The sequence below is a fragment of the Morone saxatilis genome, unplaced genomic scaffold (assembly GCF_004916995.1).
Source record: "Morone saxatilis isolate NCDOM2014 unplaced genomic scaffold, NCSU_SB_2.0 Contig5, whole genome shotgun sequence".
Classification (NCBI taxonomy): Eukaryota; Metazoa; Chordata; class Actinopteri; family Moronidae; genus Morone; species Morone saxatilis.
Window position 1 is genome coordinate 20058670 of NW_023340095.1, and position 19319 is coordinate 20077988.

At 40.2% G+C, this 19319-nt stretch overlaps 1 protein-coding gene across 1 annotated transcript in view; it reads right to left on the reverse strand.

The window, feature by feature from the left end:
• Window positions 1–7324: 7324 nt before the first annotated feature.
• Window positions 7325–19319, reverse strand: part of klf7b (Kruppel-like factor 7b) — a 65158-nt gene continuing 53163 nt past the window's right edge. The window contains exon 4 of the mRNA XM_035676624.1: window positions 7325–16392. Coding sequence (XP_035532517.1) covers window positions 16341–16392 — 52 coding nt within the window. The 3' untranslated portion in view covers window positions 7325–16340. The remainder of the gene's footprint in view (window positions 16393–19319) is intronic.

Genomic DNA, 19319 nt, shown 5'->3' on the forward strand with positions numbered 1-19319 from the left:
GTGCCCCCCTACACTACACAACGCTATAACTTATGAGGAGTAGCTTTTTTAAGTTCATTTTGAGGTGAAATGTATTCATATGTTCACCAATTCATCATTACTATCAGCTTATTCTTAAAATATGAAGACTCTTTATTTATTTTTTTATTATTAACTTTAAAATTCAATATTTATTTTTGCAACATCATGACCTTTACTGGAAATGACAACTTTATTCTCATAACATTGCAACTTCTTCTTTAAGCAAGGTTGGCTTATTACAAATGTATTAGTGAGATAACACTGAGATCTTTTTGGTGGGATCATTTGGACTGATGTAGCTGTGAGAGGACACAGCTACATCCCACAGGTAATATGCACTTTGTGAATGATATTTTTCTTATTATCTGCGGAAACCTTTTTAAACCTTTAGTTTTATTTTTAATGATTCTTTGGGTGTAATTACTTTATAATAAATTTTTTTTTGAGTAATCATCATTCTATTTTATTCCTAAAATGTTACCACAGAGGTAATTCCCCTAAGTCCGGGTTCAGACTACAGGAGTTTTGGGCCAATCTACTTTAGATTTACCTCTTCCGACAACTGCAGGACAAAATCTGGTCCGGGACCTAGGTTGGCACGGATGTTCAGCCCATTATCTGGTAATGTAAGAGGTCAACGGATCCTGTGTTAAAACTCCTGGCAGGCTCGCAGACTCATCAGGGCCACCCTGATAATTTTCAAGTAAATCTGAATGAATACATCGGTATAGAAGTTAATGAGAGGTGTTGTAAAACAGCGGTAAACTTTTTAGCCCTTAAGGCTAATGTTAGCTAGTATGGTATTGTTGACAGATTGTCTGCCCAACCATTTTCTCATCCAGACATCACTCTCCATTTTCTGTAACTCTGCTTCCCCATCAGATCAGGTGAGGTAGTGCATCTCTCCCTTTAGCAAGATAACGATAACTAGTATTCTGTAGTGTGATGCACCATTATTTTCAAATCTTGTCGTGTGTGCATGTTTGAGATTAGACAGAAAAAAGTCTTACTCCTGTAGTCTGAGCCCAGCTTTACTTAAGTCTTTGTGCACATGAAAAAAAACCTTAAAAATCTGCTTGTGTCTACATGGAGAAGAACTCCATCAGAAATACCTGTGTAAACTTTTCTCAAAGACATTTTCTAATGTGCTTGATGTTTAAAAAAAATCAGTTTACCCCAGCAAGCTGACCACAACCTGGTTCGGTAGGTATGCATGCACTGGGTATGTGTGTGAGAGAGAGCTACTGAAGTGGAGTGAGGAGAAAGCAGAGACTGACAGGGAGACAGAGATTAGCTGTGATAGTGGGCTAATGTGTGTTTGACCTCCTGAGTGGCTGTAAGCAGCAGATAAGCTAAAGACTTGATTGTCTGTGGACCTCCGCAGACACTCGCTGTAATTAGTTCATCTATCTGAACATGTAAAGACATAATTTACACAGACCACTTCTCTCTGCTCCAGTGACCCCCGGGAGTCCAGACTTTTGACCTTTGACCTCCGCAGACTAAGCTGCCGGGGTCTCAGAGAAGTTCTTGTGCCTTTTTTTCCGCTCAGTTAACAGTGCTATATATGCCAGCAGTCATACATACACAGAAAAAATGTGGCACAAATCTAAAGGACAATTTTTTGGTGAAACATTAGAGCTGTTTTTGCAAGACAGGAACAAAACTTGGCTCAGAAGATCAAGCAGGCAAACGCTATCAACACTGACTCCATCATGACGCTGGTGTTTGAAACTCAGGAAGACAGAGTCACAACTAATCAGGGTTCCCACCTCCAGAAGCTGGCGGGAGCTGTATTGAGTTTGGCAGCCTGAAACGGCCCAAAACACCGGGAATCCAACGGCAGAGAACACACCTGTCCAAGAGCAACTCAGTGCGAGCTCACGGTTCCTTTATACACCACAAACACACAATCACAAGAACACTAAAACAAAGAAGAAGGAATAGCCTATTTATAAAGGATTCATAAGCTTCTGGCTGCAGAGCATCTGGTCGAAAGACATTTATTAATATTTTACGTTAGTAAGTTATTATCTAACTTTCATAACTGCAGATGGAATGACGTCTCACTGTTAAATAACTAAAAACCCCAGTCTCTTGCATTTATGTGGGCCCACAATTTAACAACCCAAATGTTTTTTTGTCTATTCATTCATTTATTTATCCATATCTGCTCTCTTATTGTTGATCTATAAAGGGTTAAAAAATAATCAGTCATCATCATTAGTGTTTAGAGTCCATAGAAAGTACATTTCTGGCACATTCACTTTTACAGGCAAATAAATGAGCTCTGTACTGTGGTTGTTATACATCAAATATATTATAATATATCCATAAAATATGTTGCTTGGTCAGGGGTCAAGATATAAAAGGGGTCCTTTAAGGAAAAAGGTTGGGAACCACTGGTTTAGCTTTACTAAACACTAACTCTGCTGTAAAGGGATCATTATTCAACATCTTACTATTCTTCTTCAGTGTGTGTGCTTCCTCTGTTTGGTCTCAAATCCAAATGGACTCAAACAGAGAATATTTAGTGTCTAAGCAACTAAGCATGGACACTTTCATACAGAAAATTTTCTGAGTAGACATCAATTTTCAAGTAACTAATGTGTACACTAAGGCTGAAAGGAAAATTCTTGGGAGTGCTGCTGTTATGATTCTTCTCTAGTCAGATGAGATGGATATCAGTTTCATCTTTGCACGTCCAGTCCAAGACGTGTTTAGTCTAGTTCAAGAGCCAGCACAAAGAAACTGAGCAAGCTTATCTCTGTCAACAACTTCAAATTGTCTGATTTACTTATTCCATCTTTCATATTTAACTTCAAGAGAACACATTGTGGGTTTTATGAGCAGTAAAGATGAATATATGGTTGTGCATTATTAAGGGGTTATGGCGTATGATGTTTCTGATGCCGGTGGAGATTGTTGAGAGTAAAAAAAAACATAAACACAGTATTAAGAAATACTTAATTATCTTCTCCTTATCACTGTTACTCTGTATTACAAAATCAATTAAAAAGCATGAACTATTGCTAAGTTGTTGCTGTTAAGTATTTAATAATAATTAATAATTTATCTATGTCATGCGTGCTTTTGCTTCAGTCAACCATTTCATAACTTTAGAATCGGACCATTGACCGGTTTATGGTAGGTTTAGATTGATCAAGGGGTCAACGTACCGATGTAGTTCCATCATGTTAAAACGTATTGGTAAATCTTTACACTCTCACTAAACTGCCGTCAACCTCCTGCGTCAAGTATAAATCCAGCAACAGCACTTTGAGCTATTTGTTGACCAATAGTTGCTGGACGTAGTGACTGCAGGCAACATCTCAAAGTCCTGCCCTCATAATGGGATTGCCATGTTTGGACCCTTTCCTAAGCCTGATCAAAGCCCAAATGGTGAACAAAGCTCGACTGTCATGTAAATAAGACAGTTTTGTAGTTGTTGGAAGGTGTACTTTTTCCTCTTCCATTTTAACTCTTCATTTTGTTGCTAAGCTACGCAAAGCACATCCTGGCCCACTGAACTGAGCAGAAATTAAATCTCATCAAACTCAGGGTCAGATGCTTTCCAAAAAAAGGGATGCTTTCCAAATCAGTTTCCTGGTTTGTGTATGAACAAAAGAAAACGGATCCACCCAGACACCCACTAGTAAATTTACAATCTGATTCTGTCCTATTGTTCAAACAAGGAGGCTGTAAAGCTTCACTGCTAAAATAATATTTAGGAAGACAAGCAGGTAGTGGAGGTGTGCGTGTGTGTGTGAGTGTGAGGGAGGCTGTGAGGTTGCGCATGTACCTTTATATTTTTAGATCAGTGTGTTTGGGCAGACTGCGGCGCACTCACACAGCCCAGATTGATGAGATACTTTGCTAAGTCGCTACAAAAGAAAAACAAAAATGAGTACACACCTTCCACAGCTTATAATAAACCAAATATCTGTGTGAACGTCTCTGAATTCTAAATCGCACTAACATTGTTTGGAATTAAACATAGACCCCATTTACGTTTTAAATTATTTTACCTTTAGAGCCAACAGACTTCTTTCACTTTCTGGATGCAGTTGTCTGTTTCTGTAGGAGACTACCTGAAATGTGGTACAACAATTGTAAATCAATCTAAAGCAGTACACATTCAGTAGAGCACTTTCTAAAAGGATGACACATTTTGAGGCGGTCTACCAGACATCGATGAAGCAATAAAAAAAGACAAGATATGGGCTTTGCATGGAAGCCAAACCAGTGTGTCTGGGGAGTCACTCTTATAATCTAAGGTATGAATTACACCTGGTCACGTTAGAGGTGAGAAGAAGCCTTCCTCCTCATTGCTCACACACAGCAAGTTACAGCTGCACACTAACTGTAGCTGTTTTGTGGCTAATAACCTAGAAGGATAACTTACTGTAACACAAGGCTTACAAGCATTGTTTCACTGACCTCTAATGGTTAACCCAACAGTGATGTACACTTCTGCAACACTGCAGCGAGGCTATGGTAGAACCAGCCGAGTAACCCTTGGAATGGGAGGATTTCGTGCCTCATGATTTATGTCCAGTGTCGATGGAGGAAGTAATATGCCCTTTATGAAGTGAAGCAGAAAGTAGAGGTGTCGAGGTCGGTGTGGTAGATGGTACAGCATGTTTGACTTTCACATAGGAGACTGGAGTTCACCTCTTGTCACAGACCTGCAATTAACATTCATGTTTTTATTGTATGTGAGCTTTCTTTAACCTAAACCAAGTGTNNTAACCATACTTAATTTGCTATAACCACAATCTTTCCCTAACCTTAAACCAGCTATAATCGATCGACAATGTGACTATGTGACAGGGCCGCAGCTTCCTCAGCTTTATGAAGCTTTAAAGTGAGTTTCAGCTCATTGTTTAGCTCTCCCGCTGCGACTTTACTGTTTAGTTCACTCTCACCGCTCTCATTATCTTTTTCTGCAGCAGGCTGCTGTTTTCAGCAAAAATACTCTGATGAACATAGTGGAGCATTTAGCAGCTTAAGAGACAGATATTTTAAACAGGAGTTGGTGAAGACCAAAAACAGAGCTAAAAGAGAGTGACTATTAAACACACACACGACTCTAAATTAATGCTAATGTTGCTCTGTAACTGCTGGATGTGTAAATAAGCAACTGTTTGCTAACAAGTTTGCAATGCCAACTCAAAAGGTAATGGTAATGGTGTTGTGTTCAGGACTTGTTTCCGCAAGTAGCCAAAAATAAAGAAATCAGTACTGCAGTTTTTGCAGTAGTTGCCATTTGTAGAAAACAAGAAAGCAAATGTTGCCTCTGAACATTAAAAAGACTAATCCAGGGTTTTTGCAGAATTGTCCAATATTGATGGTCTTATCTTATTTTAGGGTTGGTAAATTCAGTCCTTTAAAGTGGCAGTGGAAACTCAGCTATTGCATTAAATTAGCTGCTGGAATTTTTTTATTTTTTTCAGCCATCAAGAATAATTTTAGAGCTGCTTTTGTTCTTCACAAAGCTGTCATGATATTTTTCCTCTTTTGGTACAAAGCAGCATTATACGGGTAGATGGCGGTGGACAGTGCGGTCGAAGAGTCACCCAAATGAGCTGACATGGTCCTTCTGGGAGATAAGTATAGAATATGCCATGGAGCAATTCACCACAATTCTGTGTATTTCTGCTGTTAAGGAAAGCTGATGGTTGCTGTTTCTATAAACACTTACCAACACTACACAGACTAATGCTGCTGAATAAGATTATAAACAGCTCACTCGCCTTCCTTCTCTAACTCTGACAAGAACTGAATAAGCCTGCAAAACTTCAAAATGCCCACACTAATCATCATTGTGAATTCCCATTTTTACTAGCCAACACAGCCCAATGCTGAGAAATGATAATAATCCTCTGCGTTGGCTTTGCTGAAATGTCTTCATCTGGCATCTTGAGCACTCTGTAAGCAAAGAAAATACAAGCATGTGTGCAAATGCAAAGTCTGTATTTACAGAAAAGCCAAGTGACCATTTAAGATGATTTAAATCTGAGGAATGAATATCAAGTCTGTCCTTCCAGAGAAATACAATCACAATTTGGTCCCTTTTAATTAGCTAATTAGCAATTTTTATGTAAGAGGACAAACTCACAGAGCGGATACGCTGTATATGAGCTCCCTTACTTCTGCTTAATTGATCCCCAATTAGCCATTAATTATTTGATTACCTCATTTAGTCTGCATGTCATTGGTTTGTATGTCAGTGACAAGTTAGCTCTAATTAAAGACCAGGACACTATAAGCAGCCGAGGAGAAGCCATTTGCAGGCAGGGGAGAGCGATAGATATTCATGAGATTGTTTTAATCTGTAATAAAGACCTAAATTACCAGCAGTGTTGAGAATATGAGGCTTCCTGTTGTAGAGAAGCAGCGTAATGTGACGCTGCTTCTCCGTACGTCTGTGCTCTTGCCAGCGGCTGGACAGGATGTGTCCATCTGCCTTAAATGGCCATTATGAAAGAATAATGTGCTACCATGTTACTCATAATTAAAGTTATCTGGGTGTCCATACAGAGGTGATTTCAGTGATTTTAGAAGGTTATGTTCAGAGTTTTCTGCCTGCCTTGTTTAAAGTGAAAGCCTGTAAACTCAAGTAGGATGTAAAACGTGTTCTGAGAATAAACCCCTGTTTCGCATATTTGTTTTTAAAATGCAAATGAAGCATTCTTTTGTGCTTGAGATGAAAATAAAGATAGATGTTGTTCAGGTAGAATTTTCCTTTATGTAACTTTAATTCCACAGATGTACTTTGAATAAATGTCTTTCTTAAAAGTCCAGTGTGTAATATTTAGGAGGATCTATTGGCAGAAATGCAATATAATATAAAAAGTAAAATAATAACATAAAAGTATTACTGTTACTGTATAATCACCCAAATATAAGAATTGTTATGTTTTTGTTACCTTAGAATGAGCTGTTTTTATCTACATATGCTGCTGGTCGCCTTCCATGGAGTCCGCCATGTTGAATTGCCATTTTTCTATAGTAGTCCAGAAGGAAAAACTTGGTCTAGATAGAGGCGTTTTTTGCACTTTTCCCTGCCACCGTAGTTTCTCCTTTGTGCTTGGAAAGGGAGGGTGTAGTGAGTGAGTTGCATTTTGCACATCACTTAATCCTACACACTGGACCTTTAAACATAAATGTGTTTTGCAGCACATTCAGACATCGCCTCCAGAGCAAACTTGGACAAGTTAATGTACTATAGCTTAGCAACATTTCCAATGAGGTTATTCTAATTAACCTTAGATGGAACAAAATACAACAAAGCCATGACCAGATTCTACCATTTATTACACATATTACATTCTTAAATAAAAATGCTCCACTTAACAGTTCTTGCATAGATATCTTACAATACCAATTTAGAAAAGAATTATGAAACAGACCAGTAACAAAAATAAATTTTCTTCTTCCTTAATAAAGAACATTACCATACTAACATCATATAATACAAATAATATTTTAAACACTTTGTACAGCAAAAAATTGTAAGTAAAACAAGAGAACTCAAAATAAAAATAAAATAAAAAACTCATCAGAAGTGACGGTGACAGAGGAGAGGAAGGCGGGTGTGGAGTGAAGGTTTATGGACTGAAGGTTGATATGAACGGTAACAGAGCCCCTGTAGGACAGGTGAGAGGTAAAACACATCTGCTGTCTTCTCTTTTGTCTACATTTCAACTCATCCCAGGAAATATTTAGTTGTGATCCTTTAACAATTATGCTTTGAGCTCACCGTGTACACACACTGGATGATATAAAGGTGCTAACATACAGCTTTTGCTAAATGGTGACACTGGATTGGTCACTTTTCCCAGTATGTGGTAGGAGGATTGGCACCAAAATGTAATTCCTTTTAATATGGCTTATATAGGCCATCCCTCTTGTTGATTATGATCATATGTTACTCACCAGATGCTAAGCAGAGATTTTGGATGGGTTCTCCATTTAATACAGCTTTATAACAACATCCACTTGGGCAAGCAAGATTAGCATCATGCACATTTCTAAAGCTTCAAATTTCACCAAAATTACCTAAAACGTTTGTTTGGCACTTGAACCTGAATGAGACATTTAAAGTTGTGCTGTGCTTTCTTCAACGTGTCCTCGATCTCTAAAAAACAGCTGGTGAGCAGCAACATGTTGTCATAACCAATAAGGAGGACTGAATATAAATTTTAAGTAACAATTTAAACAAAAGAATCCTGTGACAGAAATAACACATCTGATCTGATCTCTGATCTTTGATACCTTCTTTTAAGTTAATTGGCAAAAAATGTAATGTCACATTAGATCACTAAGTTTGTTGATTTCCTTTGATATGATGCAGTACTGTTTTATGGAGCTATGTACCAAAAACAAACACAACATTTTTGGATACCAATCCTTTTTGCACATACTGAGAGGGGGAACATCTTGCCACACTCTGCGTCAGGCATTAGGGTTTAACTGAGCAGATAAACTGACAGAGATGGAAAAGCACCCACAAGGATGGGTCAACTGAACTTAAACAAACTGTACCGAGGACATTTAGCTGGCAAGGTGGAAAGGTTATTGCAGTCTCAGCAAAGAACTGCTTGGAGCTCCCAAGCTGCATAGCTCTTGAGAATACTTCCTAGTACAGCTGGATATCTGAAGACTATAGTTGGCCCCAGAGGGCTCTGACGGTTGTGGTTTTGGTGGAGAGGGTTTGGTGTGGGTGAGGTGAAATATACAGACACAAGGAGAGGGGTAAAGATCTGTGAATCTCTTATATACTGACACATCAAGCATGGACAAACACAGTAGTTACAGACAGACAGAGTCACTCCGGGATGCCACTGATTACCAAGAAAGTTTAACCAGGTCACAGCATGACTGAATGTTTAAAGTACAACATATTCCCCCGGAATAACGGTGATGAAAAAGGCATTTCACTGGAGGTTTAAGTTGATATGTCACTCTGATCTATCACGAGTGGACCTGTAGTAAATGGTTCTTGGTGGCAAAGTGCATCCTGGACGTGTAACAAATGTTAAGTGGATATTTGACAGAGTGCTCCAACAGACTATGCTAGCAGTGCGTGCACATGAAGAGTGCAATAGCTAAGTATGGTCATGTAGTGCAATGTTTGCAAGAACTAAAGCAGATCTATAGAAACGCTGAAATGTTTGAGACGGTGCTGTCGCCACGTACAGTTAATTTCACACAGAGCGGTCTGTACGTAAGATCTCACGCTATTTACAAAAGCTGCCTAAAGTGACAATCCTTCTTCAGGGTGATATGGTGGAAAACTGTGGAGACTGAAGCCTGGTCCATCAAAGGACTGTGTGCAAACAACTTCCTGTGGTCAGACGATGTCTAAAGGCAGTTTTCACACTGGGTTTGAATCCAAAGATGAGTTTGTTTGCCTTTCTTCTCCTAACCCTTCTGGTCTGCTGTAACACTTGTTTACTGGGTCAGCGGCCTGTTTCACAAAAGCAATTTGCCAGCAGTGCTAAAACACAGATTGCAGTTCTCCATTTTATAAATGATGGTCAATTACAAATTGCAAATGTACGTGAGAGGAAATGATCTCCCTTTGCAAATTGCAGCTCGGATGTTGCAAATTTGGTGCAACAAGCCCATAATCTGTGGTACGTTTGCATAAATCCCTTACCAACAGTTCCTGTTGCACTATACTGCAACAGTAATGATGTTGGCATGCATACAAATTTCTCCTTTTGGGGTACAAACTACTGTCCCCGAACTGTACTTCAGTTCACCAGGCAGTGATTTCAGACAGCACATTATTTGGGTGGATTTGGGTGCAATTTCTGCATCCGACTTTGGAGTTTTTAGGCAAACCAATCCCAGACTTGGACAAACCTGCCAGTGTGAAAGTGCCGTTAGTAACGCCCAAACTGCAGAACTCTTCTGGATTTTCAATGAACTGTGACCATTTGATGTATGGTAATGGTTTTATTCGAAGTTGGTGATGTAACATAGGTTTCCACAGTCTACTCTTTAACATTTTCAGAGACTCCAGCCCACCTTTGACTTTGAAATATGAGACTTGACAGTGCTATTTTCAGTGTGCTAAGAAGCTAACTTAAACTAAAGCTTCTTCACTCCTGCTTAAGCTGCTAGCGCCACTATACTGGGCACCCTATAAGACCATGAGAACATTATTTTACATTTGTGAGTAATGAGTTCGGCTCCAGCTGACAGTAGACAAGAGACTCAGAATGTTATGAAGCATGAAGAGTCGGAGCATACCGGTAATTAAGATTTAATGGGACGATCATGTAAGAAAAACAATCCCTCTCCTTCCACCTTCCATCCACTAATCCTTTTCTGCGTCTCTGCCTCGCCGCTCTTTCCTCTACATCTACTACATTCACAGCAGTTAACTTGCAAATATGCAAATCTTTGGGCAAAATGTGTAAAGTGTGCATTCAGCGTTCCTGCAGCTGATAGTGCATGGACAACTGCTGTGGACAGAGAGGGAGAGATGGGGTGAGGATGGAGGGATGGAGGGAAACAAGAATGGCACTTTAGCTGTGAAGGAAAAGGGAGGGTTGGGACTTTGCAGATAAATGGTAATTTATTTAATCTGTAATCCATGAGATAAAATGCAAGGGCTGATTTAATGATTTGGATATTCATGTGGGTAAATTATTTTTTAAATCCTTTTTTTCATCACAGCTTAGTCTCTTTGACAAATATCTCACTGTCTCCTGGCATTTCTCTATGCTAACGGGATCTTCTGTTTGTTCAACATCAAATCTGTCCACTGGGTACGGAGCGCTGGAATCGGTCTGGCTCAAGGTCCCTGTTGTTTTTTTCTCCAGACCACTCGGTTTCCCTGTGACTCAGAGCTATCTCATTAGCTGAGCTGCAACTAGAGAAGAGGACCCGATAGTGCTAATGCTAATCAGAGCTGTGGCACAGCAGCTAGCTGGCCTGGAGGAGCCTGAGAGACAACAAGAGACCTGGAGCAACACTGTGACAGAAAACCTGCTTCAGCAGGCTGAGAGACATGAAGGGAACTGAATGTGAAATTGTATCTGAAGTTTGAAGTCTTCTGGATGTCAAGAGGGTTTTAATTAAAGAGGTGAAGAACTGTGAGTTGTGTTTGTTGCATGCTGGCCAGCACTAGTTTTAATTTTACATTTAAAAACTTTAAATGGTATTGAAATCTTGGTATGTCTGTGTAGTTTGGGGCGCACTGTTTTTAATGCGTTCCTAAAAACAACACAGAAACGTGCTGAATGTGACACATTCGTTTTAGACTGTACTTAAGGCTCATCATTTTCATTGTTTATTGATTTGTATCTAAAAATACCATGATTTTTTAAAGAAGCTGATCATTTTCCTACTGCAAGAAGACACTCATCCTGCCAGTTTTCCGTAAATTAGGTCCTCTAGTGGGATTAGCAGAAAATGAGGTAATACAAAGTGACAAGACAAATGGGGACAAAATGCTAATGAGCTGCTGATTATGCATCTGACTACCTTTAACCAAGTATAAAATGGTTAAACTACAGTGTTTATGGTGCAAATGTTTTTTTAAGGATCTGATTTATCCAGATATTTTTAATAATCAGAACAAATACTTTTTATAAATTCTGAGATTTTTGGGAAGAGAAACACACATAATATTGGGCCCTCAATGTCCTTCAGAAATTACAGTCATTACAACTAATCTGGCAGAGAGGAGTTGGATATAAATGCGCTTTAATACAAAGTGCAAGTTCTGCATGTCTTTGACTCAAGTCATCAAGCTCCATGACTTATATGAATGAATGAATCAATGTAAGAATGAAGGGTCTACATAGAAAAACCTAATAAACACACTGTCAGCCATTGCTTGGATTAAAAGCATTTTCCAACAGCAAATGTACCAAACAACATTTGTCCCACATGGTTGCACACGTGTTCAACAGTTAAAAATCAGTTATCAACCACTTTGCTGAATCACTGCTTCCCTCACAGTATGCCTAATGGGGACACATACACACACATATATACACATTCATGCCATCAAAAGCCTTACAAAAGTGCTACGATCCCCATCCCTCTATGATTGTACGTCCTGTTTAGGAGGGCTCTTTCTACATCTCATTGCATGTCTCAACATTTTGGCATGACTTTGCATCATCCAAACTGAAGAAAACAACCATCAATACAGCTTTTGTAACAGAAACCTAACAATGAAGTGAAATCAAAAGTGAAACACTGGATTCATCCCAAACGTGGGTTGCTTTACGTTGCATTTAGCAGAAAGATAGAGTTAGTAGAGAAAGCTGCCGCTGGATACAGAGACCTCATATGGAGGCGGTCTCCCGCTGATCTCTCCTGACCGGGGAGACTCTGCCCGTGGCTAAAGGGCAGTTCCATGCTGGAGGTTTTTGGTATCGATTGTTCGAAGCTGCACCATAAACCCTCTTGAAGGGGAATGTTTTCACTGTTTCACCTAATTAAGGTTGGCAAGGCCGACTGGCATGATGACTGGGCATGCTGGGATGTGAAATCCCCCGCCAGCTTCAGGATCCCTGCACCCTCACCCAGCCGCACCACTCAGCAGCAGTGAGTATTAGACTGTTTGCATGTGCTACGGGGCATATAGGGGGTGGTGGGCGGATGGAGCAGCGGTGTCAGTGTTGGTATTGGCGGTATCAGTAATGCCCTGATTGCAAGGCGAGTTTATTTTTTCTGCAATCATTGAACAAAGGAAGCAGGCGTTGTAGATATGCGCTCGCCCCAGTTTTCACCTCTCATGTATCATTTTTCACATTAGAGAGTTTAGTGTTAGTGATTACATTCAGGTCTGAGATAAAAGTAAATGTTTTCATCAAACGTTAAATATATCTTTGAAAACACCGCAAGTGATTTAACAAACCTTGTCGTGTTTTTGAAGACATGCCCATAAACCTCTAAGCCCTGGGTCACAAGAAGTGGCAAAAAGACATTGCTTTTTACTTTTTTGTTTGCAAGCTGCATTAATAGCTAGCAAGTTAGCAAACAACTGATAGCAAACCATCGCACCGGCCTAAAAATTGATTTATTTACTATTTCATCTTAGTCAAAGTTAAATTTGGCAAAAATCTGGTGTAACTGGACCATAAGAACAAAATATACAATATTACTTTAAATGTACAGTGGCTAAGAGCCTTTTACTTGGGTTCCTATTCATGCTAATGGAAATTATTGTCCGAGACATTTTTGTCAACCTAGAAAGAGTTCACGTTGTGCAAGTCTCTACTAAAAGACAGTTATGTTGGGATGTGAGTATTTCTTAACAGATTTAAGTTTGACTTTCATTAGCTAGATGCGGTGAAGCTGATTTTAAAGGTACCCTCTGGAGTTTTCTTGTAACAAAGTTATGTGTTGCTTTTAGTAAACTCACACCAAAAGGTCCAAAAAATGGGTTAAATGCATTTCCTCCCTCATGTAACATCGGCAAAGCCAATTTCTTGAAATATTTTAAATGCTGCATTGTTTACTCACTTGTTGGCTATAGCTAGCGGTCTTCTTCTTCCTTAGCTTCTCTGTACATTACTGCCGCCAACTCTTAATCAGCGGGAATACCGTGAAACCGATGGCAGAAATGTGTATTGCATGTGCTCACACATAAATGTGTGTGTTCACAATAAACCAAATGAAAAACTGTAATTGTAAAAAACATTGCTCAATAACACTACTTGTGGCTGCCTAAAATATCACAGGGTACCTTTAAGTTGATTTGTTTTATCTTATGAAATGGAAACTTCAACAATGGAAGCAGTTGGCTGTTATGGGGACATAAAACATAAAAAAAGTCTGAGGAGCTTGTGATCCCAATGACAGTTTACCTAAAATACTGATTTTCTCCAATGTTTCAGTCGTTCTTCCAACGCTTTTGCATGATTGAAAAGCTGATTTACCAGGTTTCTAAGGAACCTGGTGGGTTGATGCTTCTGGTTGCTATCTAATTCATCTTGAGGACATTCAAATGTACTGTACATGATAGGCAGGCTTGAAGGGTCTCTGTGGATTATCAACATGTTTTCAACAATGATAAAAGACCTGGTGCAACTGTTTTACTAATATTTATTTTTGATGAAAACAGGGGCTTATTCCATCAATTGTAACCAACAATGTAAGCAGAGTCTCTGAAGTAAAAACGCTGATTAAATGAGAGGCACAAACTGTAGCGAGGGATATGTGGGTGATTGTTGGAACTGAGAACAAGCTGATTTCTCACTTCAAAGGATTTGGAATCGTTTGTTACCTCCAGCCGAGAGCTAAGATATTCTTCTACTAAACAACAGTTGCTAAATTCCTACTGTGAAAAAAGATCTGGGAGCAGAACATATAATTCCAGGAAGAGTGTGTGTGTGTGTATGTGTGTGTATATGAGCTGGTGTGTGTGTTTGCAATAAAGCCTGCCATGCAGTGTTTTGTTTTCCAACTCTGTTCATTAGTTTAATAATTATTTTCCTAAATCTTATTAGTCTTATCTCAAGAGGAGCCGTGAGCAAAGAAACTGCAGTGTAAGTCTGTGTGTGTGTGTTTGTGTGTGTGTGTGTGTGTGTGTATATATGTGTGTGTTGACGGAGTATGTGTGCTTGTTCTGTATACAATGTGTAGAGCGAGACAGAATTGTTTTTGTGTTTTCAAGTCTTTTTATGATTTTTTTTCTTTGTGTTCTTTTTTTCGCTGTAGAAAAAAAAGCACAGATAACATTGAAAAAAAGTCAGTGCAGTCAATGGATATGAAACAGGCAAATTTTGACCGGGCCAATGTGACCGTGTCTGTTCGGCGCCACCACACAAAGGTTGGCTGGTGTCGTTAAGTCCCACGTGAATAACCAAAAAGCAGCTCTCCGGCTTCCATTCTTTCCCCGCAGTGGTGCCAGGGAGATGGGATCCGAGAGTCTGTAAGAACGCTCCAGGATGACTTTTGGAATCAACAAAAAGCAAAACAAAAACCAAAAAACAAGAGAAAACAGGTTTCCAGTTGTTAGCGAGTCCTCCGCCTGACTCTGGTAGAGAGCGAGACCATGGAGGGTCATGCAAGGGTTTTGTTTTTCAGCTGGAGTAAATCGCAGGGCAGAAAGAGCAGCACAAAAAACTGAAGACCTCTCCGCTCTCTGCTTTCATTGTAGTCCAAAAAAATACAAATCCCTTTTCTGAGAGTTGGTGTGATTCTGTTTTTTTGTTTTGTTCATCCACTGGTTGCTTGCAGACTGCAGAAGCACAGCCGGTGCACATGGGGATTTAAAAGACCAACAACGCTCTCCTTCTCATCCCACACATTCTGTTGAAGTCATCTTAGATTCTCAGTTTTTTTTCTCTCAAACAAAATTCAGTGAGTTTTAAGACATTTTCTCCAAGAGAGAAAATAACAAAGTGTCATTCTTTGTAATAACAACAATAAGAAGAATTATCGTCCTCTAAGTAGAAAAAAAGGGAAGAAAGTGTCGCTGCGCATTTCTGTCAGATGGCCTGCGGAGGCGGCAGGCGTCTCAGTGAAGGTGAGAGATGCAAACACCCACTGGAGGAGAGCCTGAGAGCTGTAGCAGCACCTCGCTGACCGAGGTCCCATGGGTGCACCAAAACACCCAGCGTCCGGGCCCTGGGTTCGATTGTCAGCTATGCTAGAATCAATCTGTACAGTCACTCTCCTGCAGATCTGGCATTGTTGTTTTCTTCACATAGATTACTGAAGCTGACTGCGGCGGATGATGGTTTCTTATGTTCCGTATATGAGAAACATTAAAAAACAAAGAAAAAAGTTGAGTATTTGATTTCAAAAGCCGGTAAAGCACTAACAACTGACTATATGGATATTTAAAGTTTCCCCACTGAACTATCTCCTCACCCAAAGTGACATTATGGTTTAAACACACTGAATACAGAGAAAGAAAAAAAGGCGGCGTAATGTTTCATTAAGCGAGTTAAGTATATATTGGTTTGGCAGTGTCCAAGCCCCCAGAGCCACGTGAGAGCAGCCGGGGTTCACCGGGATGATGCATTCAAAGACAGGTGTGTTCACTATTGCGAGTGTGTGAGTGTGTAATTTTAAAGAAAAACAACAATCTAGCTACTCCTCGTTTTCCTCCAATCCCCGTCTCCAATGAGAAGGCCGTCAGTCCGTTTGATCTTCATGGCCCTCTCAGATGGATGCGCTGCCCTGCAGGCGTCATGGCCGCCGACTGGTTTATAGACGGGGTGAACGAGGCGGGTGGTTGGTAGCTTGACTGCCCATCCCTCTCTCCTCCTACGTCTCCTCCTCCTCTCTCTCCTCTTGCTTCTTCCCCTCTCCCACTCCTTTTCTTTTTGCCCTCAGATGTGCCTCTTCATGTGCAGGGCCAGGTGGTCTGACCGAGAGAAACACCTGCAGAGACAAACAGAGAAACTGTGTCATAAATATCCCAAATATGCATGAAAAATATAGGAAATAAGAGACAGGAAATGTTAAGATGAAACTTTATTAATGCGTAGAAACTGTCAGTGCAGCAGCAGAGAAGAACAGGACGCAGCAGAACAAATAAAAGACAAAACAGCTTACATAAATGTATACAATTGACGATGTGCAGACATGCAAATGGTCTGGAGGTTTGCACAAAATAACCACAATGTATTGTATCAAGCTACAGTTGCTGATGAATGCCATTGGCTCTGTATATTAGCTGTGAATGGGAAACATTCCCAGCCCCCTTGAAATACCCACTGGATTTCTTGGGAACTCTCCATAATCTCAGGCCCCTTGAACTTCCCACCAGCAATGTGTATTTGCTGGGAATGCTCCACACTGCTAGGCCGACTGAAATACTCCCTGGCTCTGGGTATTTGCTAGGAATTCTTGTCAGTCCCAAGGCCCCTGAAATATCCACCATGTGCTCTGGTCTGATTACATTGCTGCAGTGTTTTGAAGGTGGTGTAAACTTCAGTGTTGATGCACAGTTGGCATTCTGTTTGTTGGTCAGTACCCTGTGAGGCACAGCAGCCAATGTTAGCCACTTAAGCTAACTAGCTAATATTTGTTGAAAATACCAAACAACCTCACAAAGTCTCACAAATACTGAACATACAACAGTACACTCTTTGCTACGCTAGCCTTTTAGTTTAAACAGAAATTAAACAGTTAATAAAGTTTGAATATTAGTAGTAGTAATTCCAATAGAACCGTCTTTTTCTATGGCTATGGCATTGATTTTTCTATAAAGTCAGTGCCTGAATTGGACCGAATACCAAATGCCAGCATCCTAATTCAGCACAACCCTAACCAACACTTTTGGTGTTTTTATCCATTTTGACAAGGCCATATTCAGTGCTGTTTTCTTGTCGTTAAGCTAGTTATGTGTACATAGAGATTCAATTACGCTGGCTTTGATTGGCTTTGACATGTTTTACCCCAAACCCTCTCATTCCTCATGAAACCTAACCAACCAAACCAACAAAGGTAACCAACACCAGCAAACCAGAAGTAGAGTAGGTTGGGGAAAAAAGCGTTATGGGGGTGTTGAGAGGTGCATAGGTAAACTCACCAGGAGGTGGCAATACGCAGTAAGAAGTAAGGGTACTTGTAGGCAAAAATCACAAGTGCTGGCACTCAGTAGCTCTGATTATTGGCCCATGTCAGGCACTGTATAAAGACATATTTAAATACATATTTATAATACATATTTTATACTGGATAAAGCATAGCCAACTGAAAGTATTATTTCAACATGAAGCCAGACAGAGAGATTAGCAGAATAAGAGAGAACTCACGATATAACACACAAATTCAGTAATGCAGAGAACTACAGAGATTTTCGACCAGTTCATTTTTAAATGTACAGCAAATTTCTGTAGTCCTACTTCACTATGTCACAGCAGTGAAAACCCAGACGAGAGGACTTGGAATTGAAGCTCAGTGATTTCCTAAATACGACTCAAACACGGCCATAAATCACAGCCAGACCTCCGTGGCTCTCAAGCTCTGAGTAGAGTACTATTGAAGAAACTAATTAGATATGCATTGTGAACACGGACACTAATGCAGACAGGCTGGCAGTACTTTCTGATGCCGGGTCATTTAACTCAGCAGTGACTGCACCTGGTGTGAGAGAGAGGGACATAAAACCAGGTGCTGGTGATGTTTAATATACACACTGCAATGTCACGAGTATTTTATTTTTATTACACTATTGTGAGGGCATTCAAGCTGAACATCCACAATAAAATGAACCACAAATGATATGACTAAAGGAGAGGCAAAACAAAATGTGGGCGAGAATAAAATGAGAAATTAAAAATTCAATTTGCCAGAGGCTTTATTCATTATTAATTAGTCAAGGCAATCTATGTGTGTGAGAGTGTGTGTGTGTTTAGGCAGGCTGTTGTTCTTTCCAGATACATGTAGACAGAGCTGAAAAACGAAAGCACAATAGAAAGTTTGTCACGCTGCAGCGAAACGTGCTGTCTCTCCGATGCTTCCACTGTGATCCATTCTCTTAATGTCAGTCTTCAGATGCTGCAGGAAACCTCATTTAGAGTACAGTAATTAGGCTGCAGCTTCACACTGAGCTGGGAGAATTGCATAGAAACCAGTTGATAATGTTCAGCATAGACATTGTCCTCACAAGTTTAACTGACAAGCCAATCAGCTTAAAGCAGAGCTCTGACCAGACGCCTGTAGTTTTGTGAAATTAAAAGTCCGGCTGTGCTACGTGCGGACAAATTCTGTATATGATGATGTTCACTCGTACAAAGTGTCATCATCAGCCTAAGTGATGCTGCTGAGAGATTCAGCTGCGTTTCCTGCTCTTTCAGTGTGGATAGTGAGTTTTTAGAACATTAGTTGTGTACACAAAGTGTGGACAGAACCCCCTTAACATGTAATTCTTTTAGATTTCAAAGCATTACTGTGAACATGGTGTGAGTGTACAGTTGAACTTTGCTCTCACCTCTGTTGTCTGTGGTCTAGTGTTTCCCCTTAACCTTTGGCTGGCCATGTGGTGTGGTACCTACTGTACACCTTCATCAATCTGTGTGTGTGTGTGTGTGTGTGGCTGGACAGATGGTCATGCCAGTTACTGTGTCACTGTTGGGGGTGTGGAGCAGCCAGACCAGCTGGTACCACACCGACTCCCCCACCACCACCACCACCACAGACCCCTCCTCCTCATCCTCCTCTTCTCCTCCTCTAAACTCTCCCTTCTCCTCCTCACTTTTTGTCCGCCTCCTCATCCTCCTTCTTCCAGCTCCATGGAAACATCAGGGGGTCCCCGCTTGATTAGGCAGGATTAATGACAGACTGCCGTGTGTGTGTGTGTG